General features: G+C 30.5%; 2 protein-coding genes across 2 annotated transcripts; both read right to left on the bottom strand.

The window, feature by feature from the left end:
* Positions 1 to 898: 898 nt before the first annotated feature.
* LOC145169239 (Lojap-related protein) lies at positions 899 to 2457 on the bottom strand. The gene is made up of 4 exons (XM_079087807.1): positions 2072 to 2457; positions 1548 to 1635; positions 1356 to 1465; positions 899 to 1250 (listed from the first exon to the last, which is right to left on the bottom strand). The coding sequence occupies exons 1-4, from the start codon at positions 2375 to 2377 to the stop codon at positions 1179 to 1181; spliced, it is 576 nt and encodes a 191-aa protein (XP_078943933.1). The 5' UTR covers positions 2378 to 2457; the 3' UTR covers positions 899 to 1178.
* A 2019-nt stretch (positions 2458 to 4476) lies between these two features.
* Positions 4477 to 5436, bottom strand: LOC145104071 (uncharacterized). Its single transcript, XM_079041348.1, has one exon. The coding sequence runs from the start codon at positions 5434 to 5436 to the stop codon at positions 4477 to 4479; it is 960 nt and encodes a 319-aa protein (XP_078897474.1).
* Positions 5437 to 18395: the final 12959 nt, after the last annotated feature.

The following is an 18395-nucleotide window of genomic DNA, read 5'->3' as shown; positions in this document are numbered from 1 at the left end:
AATTCGAACTCATTTTATATAAGAAATCAGTTTTCATTCTTTTGTTTTAAATCAATGAAACTCGATATGCATATATCATACACGCAATTTATCTTTTGTGTATACAAGAGACACCTCGTCGATTTCAAGCAAAAATGATTTCTTATTGTGCAAATAAAACATTAGGCTCACATACCTATGTTGGATTTTGATGATTGTTTAAAAACTTAAGCACAAGTCAAACTAAACATGCAACCCAAGCAATAAAAAACCATCGAGATATTTCATGGATATATGTTTCATTACAATCATCGCAACTAAGCTACGAGTGGTGTTTCCATGATTTACTTAATTTTATGATAAGAGGAAGATAAAGACTCAAACTATAATATCTCTATCACAGTCGTAGTAACCCAAGCAAGCACAAAAATTACCATAGAAGGGTTGTATGTCGATTTGCTCTCAAGACTCAAGAGAGAGGGTGTCGATGTGTGTCTCTCAGAAGGACCAATAGGAGCCTTTAAATACTTATCCCTTATTCTAATAATTGCCAAACATGACTTAGATTAAGATAATTATATAATTATCTTCTAAATTCAAACTTTTCCTAATTGCAAAAAGTCTCTCTCTCTCTCTCTCTCTCTCTCTCTCTCTCTCTCTCTCTCTCTCTCTCTCTCTCTCTCTCTCTCTCTCTCTCTCTCTCTCTCTCTCTCTTATATTGTTTTTAATTAAAACATCATGTTCTGATGAATAACAAACTATTCCTTTAATTATTTTTGTTGCTCTTAAGCTTTTGGATTGTACCTAGTAACCCAACAAACCAATTTATTATTCGCAGTGTCATCAAGTAGACATATATCCCCAACACACATGATCTATGAAACAATGAGAACACTTGATATATTTTTGCAAATAAACATTCCAAAAAGTTGAAAAGATGATAAATTGCTATCAAAATTCAAAAGATGGGTCACATCTAGGAACCAAATTGGAGCTTGTACAAGCTGGGAAAACTTTGAGATCTTGAGTTGAGTCCATATTCTCTTTTATTATCCCAAGACAAGATGGAATATGATCATTTTCTATAGTCTTGAAGTATTTACATGTACAACTCCTTTATAAAAAATAAAATAAAAAAAAAAAAAAAAAAAAAAACACATTTTAATCACTAGAAACGAAAGTCTGAAATGCATAGTTGATCAAGCACATTCCTTTTGTGGTTTCTTTGAGTTATTCTTGCGGCGTACCTTCACAAAAGCTTGATCCAAGTCCTGATAAGGAACATATTGTTACTCAGCGATGGAAAATGATACGTACAATTTATTATTTAACCCCTTGGCATTTATATTATATAGAATATAGATATAGACATTTACCTTGCTTTGACTTTGACTTTGTTCTTTAATCGACTCCTTAGAGGTCCATAGCTGCTCCAAGTTGTAATAAGCCCTGGCTTTCTCATCAAGTGCATGGACTATCAATGAACCTGACAAAACATATCATTTATTAATCAGATCAACTCCTTAATTTCTTAACATCATAATATACAACAAAGACAGACTGCATACCTGAGTCAATCACAATCCAATTCCCACCTTCTTGCCCTTCAACGCTTGGTAACAACATTCTTTTGGCTCCCGTTTGTTTTTGCTTCACCTGCTCCACAAATCAAATTACTACATGTCAACATCTGAAGCTTGTGTTAAATATTCAGAAGCAATGTAATACATATATATATAGAGTTAATGTGAGTTCTAAGCCTCTGTTTAATTTTGACAGCTATTTTTTTCTTTGAATCTGCAGTTCCTGTTCCTGCATATTGGATTTCATATGTAAAAATGTCTTTGAACTGAAATGTATCACATTAAACACTATGCATTCACAGAGGATCACCTAGTAATGAATCATTATCATCTTCTCCTTCTAACCCATCTACCATTCTACCATACATTAACCGCCACTTGAAAGCAGAAATAAACATAAATATTGCTCCAAATATTTCATGAGACCAAGTATGATGCATTTACAAAAGATCACAAAGTTACGTGTGTAATCGATTGAAAAAAATAAAACTCGGATGAAAAGAACATGCCTTGTAAATTAGGGCTTGAGCGATATTACGAACATGCCATTGAGACCGGCCGGTGGCAACAACAACGAAATTTGTGAACTCCGATTGCTTTCTAACAGGTATGACTCGCACATCATCTGCTCGAACATCTTTCAGAATCTTCTCGACCTCTTCTAAGTTCAGTAATTCGACAACATTTCCACTCTTTCCGTTGGTGTTTGTAGCATTGATTACCGAAGAACAAAACGAGCGATTAAGACCTGGCATCCATTGATGAATAGCTTCTGATGAGAGGGAAAGAGTCCGGTGCCTTAGAGACGGCCACATGAAATCTCCTGCGACGGCGCCACCAAAATTGGTCGTCGTTTCTGACAGTGTTTTAGGTGGTGACAGGTATTGTAATTGGATTTGGGGATCGAGAATTTAGACCAAAAGGACTTCGATTTTGGGCCATATTAGACCAAATGGGCCACGCGAACAAACTACGAATATGGAAAGATTAATTTGGATTTTCTACTGACGTATTTTTCTTATTTTCTCAATCATGAAAGTATGTATTGAACTATTGAAACTTAATGTTTATATGAGGGTCAAAATGGCATTAAATTTTTATTTGTACACATAACTTCAAAATAAAACTTGTTTGTCTATACCTTCATCATAGTTAGCTTCATCTATCAAGGAATTTATTACTCATTCTGGTTCATTTGCTAGTCTTGAACTAAACTGTTTTAAAAAGTTTATTCGTAGAAAATTTCCTCGCATATAACACTCTCATTTGGATAACCAAATTCTTCGGTCGATTGTATGCTAGAACTTGTTTTACGATGGTTTTTGTATTATTTTACTTTAGTTATTTACAATAACATATGAGCTTATGCAAGTATCAAGTTTGTATCATACTTATTGTCATTCTTACAGAGTTACAGTTTACACTAAATTTTAAGTTTGCATATTTTTTTGAGAAAAAAGAAAAGACAAATATGGCAAATCATATTAAACATTTTTCAAAAACAATCAAAAAGTTGTATTTTTTTTAACGGCTTAGATTTCAAATATTAAAAGGTTAGCAAAAAGCTAACAAATATTTAATAGTGCTTTTGTATTTGTTCCAGTTTTTTGTTGGGATTTTGATCGGTAATGACTAATGACTAACAAAACATTACAAAGGAATATAAAGTAAACCGTTTAATGACTTAATCACCACGCTCCCCGCCTAGAACAATGTTGTATTAATATGAATAATTGGTGTAGAAAAAGTGTCGATGGGCTGCGAAATTGGCCGAGACAGGGCCGGCCTTACTGTACAAAAAAAAAAAAAAAAAAAAAAGCCCTTGCTTAGGACCCCCAATTCTAAGGGGCCCCTTAACCCAAAATTAAATTAGGGGATTGTTTATTCGGATTCTTCATTCACGCACATCAGCAGAAACCATTCAGCAGAAACGGCGACTCGGCAATTGTTCTTCACTTCTTCTTCTTTCTTTGTCCTCTGAATCTAATTAACTTATTAGTGATTTCATTCTTGATTCTATCCAGAACCGCACAAAACCATTACCTCTGTGATTTTCTATTCTTCTAATCTTCTTTCTGGAGATTTTTTATAAGTTGATTGATTCTTTTTTTTTTTTTAAAAGGATGTCAAGTGTCAAGATTAATTCAACCGATTTGGTGATTGCTTTCCTGAATCCTGAAACTTGAAAGGTTGAAAAGATATGTTCTATTGTTCTTCTTCGGTTCTTCCTCTGATTCTCTATTTCACCGTAACTCAGTCCATTCTTCATTGTTGATTATCTATGATTGTGAATTTGTGATAATTTGATAATCTATTATCTATGATAATCGATAAATTTTGTTATTTTGATGAAGTTTTGTTTGATGTAGTCATGTAGAAATCTGTTTTTTTATTTTCTGCACAAAATGAGAAAATCTGTTTTTTAAACTTTTATGTAGATTATAGAATAGTCTTGACTGATTCTTTTTTTTCGATTAGACTATCTATTAGGGTTAATATGGCTTAATTTTTTTTAAGCCATATTCGTTAGAAGGATTTTGGAAAGGATGAGGGTTTAACTTATAACATTAAGTATAGTAATGACAAAGGGCCCCAAATTTTTGGTTCGCTTAGAGCCCCTAAACTGGTTGAGCCGCCCCTGGGCCGAGAAATGGGTCTCATATGGTCCCATGTATATGGTTTATATATATATATATATATATATATATATATATATATATATATATATATATATATTGGGCCGGTCCCGAGAACTCAAATGCCCAGGATGAGCCGGAAAAAAAGGCCCTTAGGCCTTAAAGTGTAACGAATTAAAATTACATAAACTAATATTTTTTTAAAACGACAATAAACTTTATAGCAATAAACATAGCAAAATCATAGTATTTTAATGAATAATTACATATTGTAACCGTTAACCGACGATCCGTGAAGCTCTCCTCGTGTTCTTGATAGCAAATTGGTTGAGCAACTCTTCGTAGTCTATACTCTCTAAGATTTCGTTCTCAATAGATATCATCGCCAAACCACTAAGTCTTTCTTGGGACATTGTGGAGCGTAAGTAAGACTTCAATAACTTCAACTTAGAAAAACTTCTTTCTGCAGATGTCACCGTTACTGGAATAGTCAACAATATTCTATATGCAATGCTTGCATTTGGGAAATAATCAAGTTCTTTCAAAAACTTCAAAACATCTATAGGGTTGCTAAATTCATTGGTTTCCAATGTCTCAAATAATTTCAACTCCGTATAAAGTTCATCGGCATCAATATCCGATCTTTCTTCAAACTTGAGTGCTTTTTCAAGACGATGACAAGACGACTTAAGATCTTTATCTTCAATTCCCTTCAAATTATGTGGAAATAAAAAAACCAAATACTTTGTCATACTCTTTGAATTGTTCAAATTTGTCTCAATAGAAGAAATAGTTTGACCAACAATGTATAAGAAATAATTAACTCTGAAATTCTCTTTAGGTGTAAATGAAACTTCTTCTCTACTTGAACTCTCATCAAACCTTTTTTTCCTTTCAATCAAACGCTTTTGTGGAAATATTGGATCAATACCCATTTCAATAGCAATGTCCTTAGCTTCATCTATCGTTTTTAAAAAACCAGTTTCTCTATAATCCTTGAAGTACCTAATCAATTTGTTTATTTCTGTAATAGCATTATCAAGATGCATATCATTTGACTGTAACTTTTTACTCACAATATTCATATGGTTTAACACTTCATGCCAGATAACAGTTGATACCAAAAATTCAAAGTCACCAAGTTCTTTTGATGCTAGTGAAGTTTCACTTGCAATTGCAGCATCATTATCTTTTTCTCCAACTTGAAGTAAAGCTAATCGTACGTCAACAAGTTGCATTTTAATAGCCTTTACACTCTCAGCTCGGCTTTCCCAATGAGTTTGACACAATGACTTAAGACTCCAATCTTTTACATTATCTTTTAGGATTTCCCACCTCTTAGTAGAATTTGCAAATATAGTATAAATGCGTTAGATGAATCCAAAAAAGTTCTTTCCTTTAACACACTTGTTAGCCATATCACATAATGTTAGATTAAGAGAATGGCAACCACAAGGAGTGTAAAATGCTCTAGAATTTATTTCTAAAAATCTCTTTTGCACTCCTTGGTGTTTTCCTTTCATGTTTGCTCCATTATCATAGCCTTGACCACGCATATCATCAATTTCAAGACCAAAAGACTTTAACTCCTCAAGTGTAATATCAAATAGTCCTTTTCCGGAGGTATCATCAACATTCAAAAAACCTAAAAAGGACTCCTCGACAGTAACAGAATTATATGTTAACTTTAAATACCTCACTATTATAGTCATCTGTTCTTAGTGACTTGAATCAGGAGTACAATCAAGTATGATTGAGTAGTACTTTGCTTCCTTTATCGTCTTCATAAGTTATTTTTTAATTTCTTGAGCTATCAAAAGTATTAGTTCGTTTTGGATCGTGTGCCCACGATAATGCACATGAAGCTCGTCATTTGTGATCTGCCGCACATGCTCTTTGATAACTGGGTCAAACTCTTCCAATATTTCAGTGACACCCAAAAAATTTCCGTTACCTGTTAAATCCTCCCTAATAAATCAAAATCTTTTTGCCACATGTCCTCTTCTCCTTCATTTGGACACATGACATTTTCTAGAATTTTTGAATTTTCTATTTTTCACTTGTCATTTTATTGTATTTTTCATTTTATTAAATTAAAATTGCACATTTAATATGTAAGGTAATATATATGTAAGGTATTTATTAGAAAATGTTTATATAAGTAATGTATTCAATGTATTAAAGCCTCGTTAATTTTAATAATTCACAATTTTTCTAATTTTTCTTATAAATTCAAACTTTTCAAACTGTTGAAATTTCATATTTATTTTTTATTTTTTAAATAAACTCATGTAATACATGAGTCTCACACCTAGTATATTTAACAAATAAGAAGTGGAATCAATCATAATAATTAACAAAAAGGTATTTGTTGGAATTGGAAAAAAAAATATACAATCTATAGTTACCTTTTTGATACAACTTTTCATTTTATCCACGAAATGCTAAATTATGTTTAGCAAGAAACTTCACTACTGCAATGATTCGCAAAATGACTTGTTTCCAGTAATATCTTTCTTTCTTGAATTGCTAGTATTGAACTTTATCAATTGTTTCATTCAAGTTCAATCTTTTACGCATATCAAACCACTTATTCCTATTTGTGATATGATCCAAGGAAATTTCGTGTTCTTTAACTCTACTGGTAACATGGTGCCAATCTGAATAACCTTCATCACCTAATTTACCTTTAGAAATCCTTTTTCTAAACATTTTACAACAAAAACAAAATACATTGTCGAGCTCTTTCGAATATACTAGCCATTCTATATCACACTTCTCCAAATTTGGTAAAGTTCTTGTATATAAAGCTGCAGAAAATCGTATATCAGATTTATCGTAGGGGCCATACATAATACTAGTATCTCTTTTATGACCTTTCTCAACCAAAAGTTTAAGCTCTTAATAATTAAGTTTTTCCCACCTTCTTGGATCATATATATCAACAAGCTCTTTAACGGGCTCTTGCTCTTCTGCCTCTTCTACTTCTAATTCTACATTTTCTTAGTGTTCAACATGCTTTTCAACATGCTCTTCAATAGGCTATTCAACAAGCTCTTCAACAGGTTGTCTATGAATAAACTTATCTAGAGCACCGGCGTCGGCCTTTCTCTTTTCTTCTTCTAGTTTTCTCTTTTTACGTGTTTGACTACAGAAAGGTTGTTTAGACTTCATCACTACAAGTTCATTACTTTCAACTTTCAATATTCAACTAAATACAAAAAACATGATCTGATAATTTGATTTCAGCATCTGATAAATTTCAACATAATTTCAACATTCAATCAAATAAACAATTTTAGATTTTAGATAATATCATAATAATCACAATTTCAACATTCAACAGTATTTCAACACTCAATCATATAATCAGATTTTTGATTTCAACTTAATTTCGAAATTCAATCAATAATCACATAAACAACATTCAATCTTAATTGAATTAGTGAATTTTGATTATGATTCAAGTTCAATTATTCTATAATGATTCAAGTTCAATTGCTCATCAATCCTCATTCAATTATACACTAATAAAACTATTAATCTGATTATCTCAATAAGTGAATAATCAATTAGACAATTACCTGATATGAACTTATGAACAATCAATCTTCAGTGCTTCTCTTCTGCCGCAGCGAATTGATAATCACAGATGCCGCTAATAATCAATTAATGAATTAATCAATAATAGTTGTCAATTGATGAATAATCTAAAGCCCTTGTTGCCGCTGTCGACTACCTGTCATCTACATTTGTGGACTAAGAAAACTAGAATAGATTTGGGCTAAGACATTAAAAAATGAGCTGCAATTGAAATATATTAAAAAAATGGGCCCCTTAAGAAACCTCTGTGCACAGGCCCTGGTTGCCCCCTTTACCACCGGATATATATATATATATATATATATATATATATATATATATATATATATATATATATATATATATATATATATTCAAATTCTCATTTTTTAACTCTAATATCGCATATTTTTAAAATAAAATGGAAGATAGCAACAATATATATGTTATAGTGAGTTGTGTCATCCTTTTAATGTTGTTTACGATTGTTTATGTTTCTTTACATTTCTTTACTTGTGAAAATACCGTTTTCTCAGATAGATCTAAAGGTGACAAATCGGGTCATCGTGTCGTGTTTTTGTCTAACATGACACGACACGACAAAGTTTTATTTAACACGAACATGACATGACACAATATCGTGTTTTTTTTAACTAACACGAAAACGAACCAATTAAAACACGACACAACACGACAAATATAACATAATATAACAATTAGTTTATTTAATTAATATTTAATTATACATAACAAGAAAAACACGACAAATAAATGTTAAATCATGTCAATTTCGTGTCAGATTGAACACGAACACGACACGACATCGTGTTTTTACACTTGACACGAACACGACACAAACACGAATTCGAATTTCAGTTTCGTCCAAATTTCGTTTCGTGTCGTGTATTTTTGTCGTATCGTGTCAACAATTGTCACTTCTAGATAGATCTAACATTTTTGCAGATGTCATCTGCGATCATGTCATATTTTTTTGAGAATACGACAAACATTCAATCTCCTTCTGCTCCAAGTAATGGGACTTATTAGTAAAAATGGGTTTTCCGGCTGCCAATGACTTCCCTACTGTAAGACGATATCCTCATATGGGGGAGGGCAGACTTTTTAAACAATATGATAAGACATTGTAGTACGTTGTCAACCATTTCTGTGTTTTGAGTTTTGAGTGATATTTGGACTTAGATCACTTCTATATGGGAATGTTTACCATGTACTCATCGACAACCAACTAGGCCATTAGCTTATGGTTGAGGGGGTTTATTGGTGAAATATAATATAAATTTTTTTATATTGTGTATATGTAAAATCAATAGGAATACATTGAAATTTACTAAGGGCCTGTTTGATATGCGTCTGACTGGGTTGGGTCAGACAATTTTTGCTGACTCGGTCAGCTAAATCTGTTTGGTAAATCAATCTTGGCCCATCTGACTCGGAAAGAAGGCTCTGGCTCGGTAAGAAGAAAACCAACGACTGACTGAGAAAGAAAGAAGCGTTACCCGTTGTACCCTTCCCTACGTTCCTCTTTTACGCCTTTACGCCCCCTCCTCCCCCCGATCGAGTCCTTCTCCTCTTCTCATCAGGTACGTCTTCTCCTCTTCCACGCCTCTATTCTTCTTCTTTAATCGATTCATAAAACCAATTTCATGAAATCGTTTTTTGAAATTGATCCATGAATTCGTGAAACCGATTCATGAAACCATCTTGTTCATGAAAATCGTTTTTTTAATTGATTCATGAAACCGATTCATGAAACCATCTCCTTCAATTCGCAGGTTTACCTTTATATTCTGAAATTGATTCATGAATTAATTTAATTCACATATTTCTTTATACCCTTTATGTTCTGAATGGTTTGATTTTTGAAATTGATTTCTATTGGTTCATGAAATTGATTCCTTTTAAACTTCTCTAAAATTTTCGATTTTTTGATGTTATGTTCCTGTTTGATCAGGAAGGTTCGTACCTGCCTCTTGTTCCATAGTTGTGTTTGGAGGATGGAATTGTAGATTCCAGCGAAAGATGATTTGTGTTTGGAGGATGGAATTGTAGATTCCAGCGAAAGAGCGAAAGATGATGGTTTTTTGTTGTGGGTGTTGAGGGATTGAATTGAAAGTGGAGAAGAATTGAGATGAAACTGGGATTGCAATGGCATCAAATAGGGACCGAAGGCGGAAATGGATTGTGTGTTGGAATTGAAGACAACTCCGGAATTGGTGATTCCAGAGTATATTGAGGTGGGGGTTTGTATTTGAAGTGGGAGGGTAAAATAGTCATTTTTCATCGGTCAGTACATTCAGTCAGATAGACAATCAAACAGCATGGTTTCTTACTCGGTCAGGATTTCTTACCAAGACAGACATTTCCCAATCAGCACGTTATCAGTCAGCAACTATCAAACGGGGCCTAAGTTATACAAATGTCATTTTTTAGAATTTTATAAATGGTTAAATTGTCGGTTGTTTATTACGTTTTATATTATATTCTTATTTAAAAATTTCAAACAAAAACATATTTTTCGTATCAAATATAATAAATTGATAAAAAAAATTTAGTCTGTCACTTTTTATTTATAGATGTAAAAAGACTAATAACGATTTTGGATGAGTTAGACCACTACCTTATATAAACTCTTTATTTAAAACATTTTAAATTTGAATACACCTTAACACCAAAAATTGATTATTAACATTATTAAGACTTAAGAGTGTTAAACCGAAATAATCAAATAAACTAAGAAACACATTGAATAAAAAATAAAAAAAAATAAAAAAAAAACAAAACAAAAAACAAAAAAAAACAAATTTGATTATTATCCAAAAACCCCTTTAAATATCACATCCCCATCTCCGTTTCGTTTGGTATTCTACATTCCTACTATTCTGGACGGCAGCTAAGCTAGACAACAACGTATAATTTTTCAATATATAAAAATAAAATGATGTTTCACAAGAAAATCATGAAATTTTAATTATTTTATGGTGAATAAATAAATTTAGTCAATAAATTCAATAATGGAATTCCCTTTATTAAAATAAAAGTTGACACATTCTATTAAACCAAACAACGACAAGGATGGCGAAAGCCTACTTAACCTTTTTTTTTTTTTCGTTTTCCAATTAATGAACAAATATCAATATTATTAATTTTTCCAAACGAATATATATATATATATATATATATATATATATATATATATATATATATATATATATATAGGTTATTTTGTTTCTTACATCTATTGTGTGCCAGTAAGCACAATTCTGAACCAATGGATGAATAAAATCAAAGGTCATGATCTGAGGGTCTACGATATTACAGTAGAGTAACATGTACAATATAATCACACAAATTTCAGCAGAATTGTGTTTTGGTCAATTAACCTACATTAAAAAAGGAAATTTCCGGATTTTAAGGGATAATTAATTTACTTTTTTTAAATCTTAATTTTTTAAATTAATTCAAATTTAATTCTATTATAATTTCTAATGCTAACCGATCTTATTCAGTCAAAATGACAGAGAGTCAAACATAGACTAGTAAATATATTTTCGAATTTATTCTAGAAAAATATGGTTCATTCAATATATTTTTTATAATTAACATGCTTAAAAAATTATACAACATATTATCAAGAATAACATTTTTTAAAGAATACAAAATTTATTTTTTAAGGAATCACTAATTACATTAATTCGTAAAGAATAAGACTAAACAATTATTACATTCATTCTGAAATTTTTTTTTATTAATAATGGTTTAAGAATTACATTTATTCTTAAAGATTAAAACTAAGAATGGTTAAAAAAATAAAAATAAAAACATCAAAATCTAACAAAAACACTAATCCATTCTGAAAGAATATTATTGTTAAGAAACACTTTATACATTCTGGTAGAATACATTCTGCTAGAATACTCTCGTTCTCCATGTTTTCTTCTTTTTCCACATCAATGGCAGCCTCTTTGAAATCTATATCCACAAAGAAAACATAATCAACTTTAAAATATTAAAACTTTTAGTATATTCTAAAAGAATAAAACTCTAAATTCTAATAGAATGTGTTATACATTAAAGACTTTTAATTTATTCTAACAGAATGTAATACTCGAGTCACTTAATCAAGTATTCCCTGAGTCATTTGATCCAAATAATCGACTTAATCTAATTACAATGATTCTAGAGGCTACATTGTAGCTAACACAGAGGACAATACGTTGGAAAAATATCATATGATTACAAGCAAGAATGTGGGAAATATGACAGTTCAAAGATCACAAAAATTTTATGAACAAAGTAAAAGTGCTAAAAATATAGCTATAACATCCAATGTTCGAAGGATTGTAACTCAGTCAATATTAATCCAAATAAAATGACTTCAGAACCTAACTTGTAGCTAACACAAAGTCGAACATGCAGAAAAAAATTTCAAATCATTCCAAGCTAGTATGAGAGAGATATGATAGTTCAAAGATTATAAAAAAAATTGGTTGAAATATTTGATTCAAGCATTTTAGCAAACAATTGGCGGGCAAAATCGAATGCTCAGATCTTTATACTCCATTTGATGAAACATACAACATATGTAATTAATAAATACATGAATGTGACTAAATTTACAATAAAAGAGTGTATACCTTCAAATACTAACGAGTAATTTGAGATTTCATGCCATAAAATCGAGATTCCATTATGACAGAATTAGAACTTGATCTTCCATTCCGGCAGAATTGCTGTCAGATACACCCATAATAAAAAATTTGTGGTAATTATCCAATCAAGACCACTGCTTTGTACATAAAAAGTTAGACAATTGCAAATTTAATCTAATTTTTTAAAAATGTTTTGGTTAATCTTGATACCAACAAATGAAAAATAAATTTGTTTATATTTTCTTTTTTTTTTCGGTGTGTCACATATACAAAAACCAAAAACAAAAACACATATAATATGTTTTGCTTCTCTTCGGCAGGAATAGGAAAGCCACATCAAAACACAAAAATATGTTTTTAAGCCCATTGGTGTAAAAATCAAATCAACAAATTGAAATATATATATATATATATATATATATATATATATATATGTCAAACAACATATTCAAAGTCGAATTTTTTTTAGATTTATGTGTAGGATCAAAAATCAAATCAAAGAAATTAAAAGAAAACCCAAATCAATAAAAGTGGAGATGAAAATTTTGATTTAACTTACCCTTGTACTACGAGATGCAATTCTTGATTTAACTCTATATTCGCATTTTGTTGTGATAATAACTCTACCACTCATGAGTAAAGCTCTCTCCCGGCAAGGAAATCGTAGATCTAGATAGAGAGAATCGGTGTTCTAAGAGTTAGGAGGGAGGCCATGGTCGGAGGAGTTGAAGGGGACTTCAAGGAGGCGAACGTCGGAGGTGAGGAAAGAGAGACAATACGATGGATTTTGATAAAGGGTCTGTTGGTGGTTTAATAGGGTTTATAAATTGATTTTCCTTTTCCAGATTTAAAGGTTATTAAAGCTTCCAATTAATTACCATAATTAATCATAGCAGGATTACAAATATACCCTTATTAATTTAATCAATTATTTAATTATTTGCTAATTTATGATTGGTGCATTTAGAAACACAATAGTTGCTAGAAACATTTGAACCTATATATATATATATATATATATATATATATATATATATATATATATATATATATATATATATAGAGAGAGAGAGAGAGAGAGATGGAGAGACAGAGAGAGAAGTTCAAATGAGAACCCGAAAATGTTAAGAATCCTAAGAACCATTTTTTAAAATATTTTTATTAAGGGAATTTTGAACAAATCAAATATTAATATTATATTAAACAAACTTTTTTATTCTTTAGTTAACAATTAGTTGTTAGTTGACGCTTGTTGTTGGACAGCTGCCAAACCACATTCGGACCGCCGCCGGACTAACACCAAATTCAATGACATTTTCTAGTCGTATTAGCAGCTTAATAGAACAACCATTGTATATTTCATTTCTTTGGTAATACTTTTTAATATATGCCATTTTATTTTTGTAGTCATATATATAAAATTTTAATCAAAAAGTAGATTTACCTTGACAAATTCAATTTTCTCTTTTTACTAAATTGTTAATTTCTTTATAAAATATATTGTGTATAATACATATTCATAGTTTAATAAATATATTAATTCACTAATACATAATTTAATTTTTTCATGCAAACATCCCCTCTAATAAATGAATGTTTTTTTTGCCACTTGTCAAATTCTCAAGAGTTTTGCCACATGTAATTTTGTGGGAGTTTTAAAATTATTATTTTCCACTTGTCATTTTTTAGGAATTTCCATTTTTAAAATAAAGTTCTACAAAATTCTAACGAGCTTTTATAAGGAAAGAGAATCATTCTATTAATTTGATAATAAAGTCTCATAAATACTCTAAAGAATATTTGATTTCATTTATAAATGTTTCAAAAGATTACATTATGTTATGTAAAAGTGTTATTTTATATAATACTAGTTTATAACCCGTGAGAACCACGGTTATAAAATTAATTAAAATTTCATATTAAAAAAACAAACTTATTAATCAATTATTTTAAATAAATTATTACTTAAGAGATATCTTTTAGTTATATAAAATTATAATCGTTGATTTAAATAAATACGTGAAGTTATATCACTTTATAATTTGTATTAACTTTATTTTATTTTTAATCTAATGTTATTAATTTAATATAATTAAAGTGAAAATTTTAAAATTTAATGTAATTAGGGTGGAAATTTTAAAATTTAAAATTTGAAATTGATAATTAATATGTTGACAAGTGGCATGATAGGTGACATATAATATTAATGAGGAGTTCTAATATAATGACACTTGTATAGGAGAATAAACATATTCATTTATTAGAATAAGGAGAGGAGATTCAATGTTTAAATATTGATATTAAATTTTTATTTTTAATAAACCCGTGTAGTACATGAGTCTCACACCTAGTTTATATTATATATACAATTTGATACAGTTCATTTTTAGTTTAATACATAAATTTACAACATAATATAATCCATTATACACTATTTCACAAATTTAAATAAATCAAACCCAAACTCTACCACCACTACTAACTACGAGACACCGCCACCAAATATATGTGCCATTTTCGCAACTATCATTCATTCTAAATCAGACATGTGTATAAAATCATGGATTCATAACGTAAATATTATATTCACAATTTAATAAACCAATTAGTTTACTAGTTAAGAGTTTAATGCAAAATAATTATAAAAACTTAAATATTTTTGCATATTTATACAACACAAAAAGTAAATATATTCATAAAAGAATTAATACAAACATTCATATATAAATCAGTTATATTTTAACACAAAATTCAATAAAAATTCACAGTGTAATACAATCAATTCACAGTTCAGTACACAAAATTCACAACTTAATATAAAAAATTTATAGTTTAATGCACAAAAATTATACATTCACAACCATATTCTCAACTTAAAACTTACATATATACCGTTAGATCTATTGGTCAATGATTCTTTCAAATTTTATTTACACGAATCTTCACAATTTAACTATTAAATACTTTATTCAAAATTTGATTAAATCAGATCTGTATATAATGCTATTTTCATCTTATATTTCAGAAGCAAACAATGAATTAATAAAATATTAACAGCTTAGTACAATCATTTCACAATCTAATACAATTAATTCACAACTTAATACAGTCAATTCATGGTTTAATAAAAACAATCACAACTTAATATAATAATTTCAAAATTTAATACAAAATATTATACTTCAAAGTCATATATTCTCAACTTAGAACTTACATTTCAAGACTTTAATTCACAGTTTATTAAAGTAGTTTAGGTCTCTCATTCACGATATGTACAACTTAAAAACATGATTGATTTTGTTTAAGCATTTCATCAAATATCTTGTGTGCACCAAACAAATTCACAGTTTAATAGAGTATTTCATGACTCATATACAGTTTAATAAAACAGTTTAGGAATCTTAGTTAAAGTATTCACAACTTAAAAACGTATTAATTCACTCATTCACAGGTAAAACTAACTTTAACAGAACCAAACAATAGTTGAAAAATTGAAAATCAAAATTCACAGCTTAAAAAATAAATTCATATTATTTGAGAAAATATCAACATAATAACACACATGCTAATTTCAATTCATAGTATAACAACCATAAAACATAATCTGTAAATAACAATTTGATGTACATATTATAACAAATAAGAAAACAAACATTGATTCACAACTTAACAATAGAAAAAACTATGATTAACAAAAATAAACAATCAATGAGAGGTTAAAGCATTGAATTCACACCTTAATAGAAGGCAAAAGAATCAAAACAAAAATCGACATACCTGATATGTTTCATTGGAGATCAGAGAGAAATAGATGGAGGAGGTGGCGGTGTTGGAACATATCTAAGGGGGTGGAACTACCATCGGCCACTGGTACCATTGTTATTGTTTCAGATCTATACATGAAATAGCACCAAACAAATTAGATCTAGAAAAATCGACTCACATACATCAGATCTGAACGTGATATCGACAATAGGAGGTTGTGGTGGACATCAGTGGTAGTAGCGATGGTGGAAACGAAGTTGACGATGATGAAGGTGGTATCAAATCTGACCAAATCGCACCAGATCTGAGATGCTTTGCGTTTTAAAGAGGGAAAGTTAAGTTGAAACAACTTCGTGACTCGAAATCAAATACCATGTGGTAATTGATGGTTGATATGGAAAAATTTTAATCAAATCTTATCATATATATGTTTCTGTTGGAGGTAGGTTAACGACATGAAAGAGGAATTTGCGTTGACACTGAGGGACGAAGGTGGTAGTTACGCCACTCGCCGGAGCTCAAAAATCTGGATGGAAAATCATAGATCCGATGACAAAAATCTTAGACCTAAAGTCGAAAGTCGTAGATCTGAAGAAGAAAATCGTAGATCTAAAGCTAAAAATCATAGATATGAAGCTAAAAATCGTAGATCTGAAGCTGAAAATCGTAGACCTGAAGCTGAAATTGTAGATCTAGAGCCAACAGGGGCTTATGGATCTAATGGTGGTGGTTCTATAACATCCCAAAATTCAAGACCAAAAATTTCGTTTTTAATATAAGAAAACACTTAGTAACTTTGTCCCAAACATTGAAAACATTTCATTGAAAATAAATATCAGAGTCTAATCCCAAAAATCACGTAATGCGGAATAATACGGGTGAATGCGATGCGATCGTCCCGAGCTCCTTATCTGAAAAACTGAAGGTAGCTGAAACCAAAATTGTAAACCGTAAGCACGAAGCTTAGTGAGTTCCCCAAATACCACATACCATACATAGCAACTGGGCCTTACATGCCATACATACTGTGAGCCATACATATCAATCATATATCAAATAGGGTGCTATGTGCCGCACATAGTCTTGCTTAGACCTGACAAACGTGTCGTATCGTGTCGGGTTCGTGCCGTGTCAAGACATTAAACGGGTTGAGAGTGCTTGACCCTAACCCGACCTGTTTAATTATCGTGTCGTGCCGTGTCAATCCGTTTATTTTCGTGTCCGGTTTCGGGTTATGGTTTAAACCTTATAAATATGTTGTGTCATGTCGGGTTGCAACATTTTAAAGGTTGAAAAGTAAGAGTCATGGAGGAAAAATATAAAAATGTGAAATGCTGGAGTTGGGAGGTGGAACGGAAAAAAAAATTATACTCCCTCCGTCCCATATTTATTGTCCGTTTTTGACTTTTGAAGTTTTTATTTTTCTACTTTGATCTTAAATATTTTTATTTGTGTTATAAATTACTTGATAAAACTTATAACAATGAAAAGACATTTAAAACACAGTCCATTCATATATTTTGTATTAAGTGTTATATATCAAAAACAAAAATATTTAAGGTCAAATTTGAAGAATAAAAACTTCAAAAGTGAAAATTGGATAATAAATATGGGATGGAGGTAGTAGTAAGTTTAGAACGCAAAATGGAAAGAGTTAGAGTTAGGAAGCAAATGAGATAGGTAGTGAGGAGTAAAACTAAGTCACTTTGAAAGTTTGAATTTTACTTTTATTTCTTGAATTTGGGCCACTACATATGTATAATATTGAAAATATTTATAAAAATATGATATTTCTATATATATATATATATATATATATATATATATATATATATATATATATATATATAAAATTAAACGGGTCATCTTCGAGTTGAAAGTCTTGACCCTAACCCTACCCGTTTAATTATTGTGTCGTGTCGTGTCAACCCGTGTACATAAACGGGTCGAAAATCGCTGACCCTAACCCGCTAACTTCGTGTCGGGTTGTCGTGTCGTGCCAGATTTTGCCAGGTCTAGTCTTGTTGTTATGCCACGGGCCGCCACGTGGTCTTTCTTGCCAAGCAGGGGCCACCCCCTGGGTCTTACAGACAAGTGTCAAGAGCCGCCTCCTGGTCTTCCATGCAAGTATCACAAAGACAACTAGCATACATATTGCTCTACTTAGCTAATGAGCGTAT

The sequence above is a fragment of the Lactuca virosa genome, chromosome 4, assembly GCF_052849685.1.
Source record: "Lactuca virosa cultivar CGN04683 chromosome 4, Lactuca_virosa_CGN04683_v6, whole genome shotgun sequence".
NCBI classification, from domain to species: Eukaryota; Viridiplantae; Streptophyta; class Magnoliopsida; order Asterales; family Asteraceae; genus Lactuca; species Lactuca virosa.
This window is presented reverse-complemented; position numbering and strand designations above follow the sequence as displayed.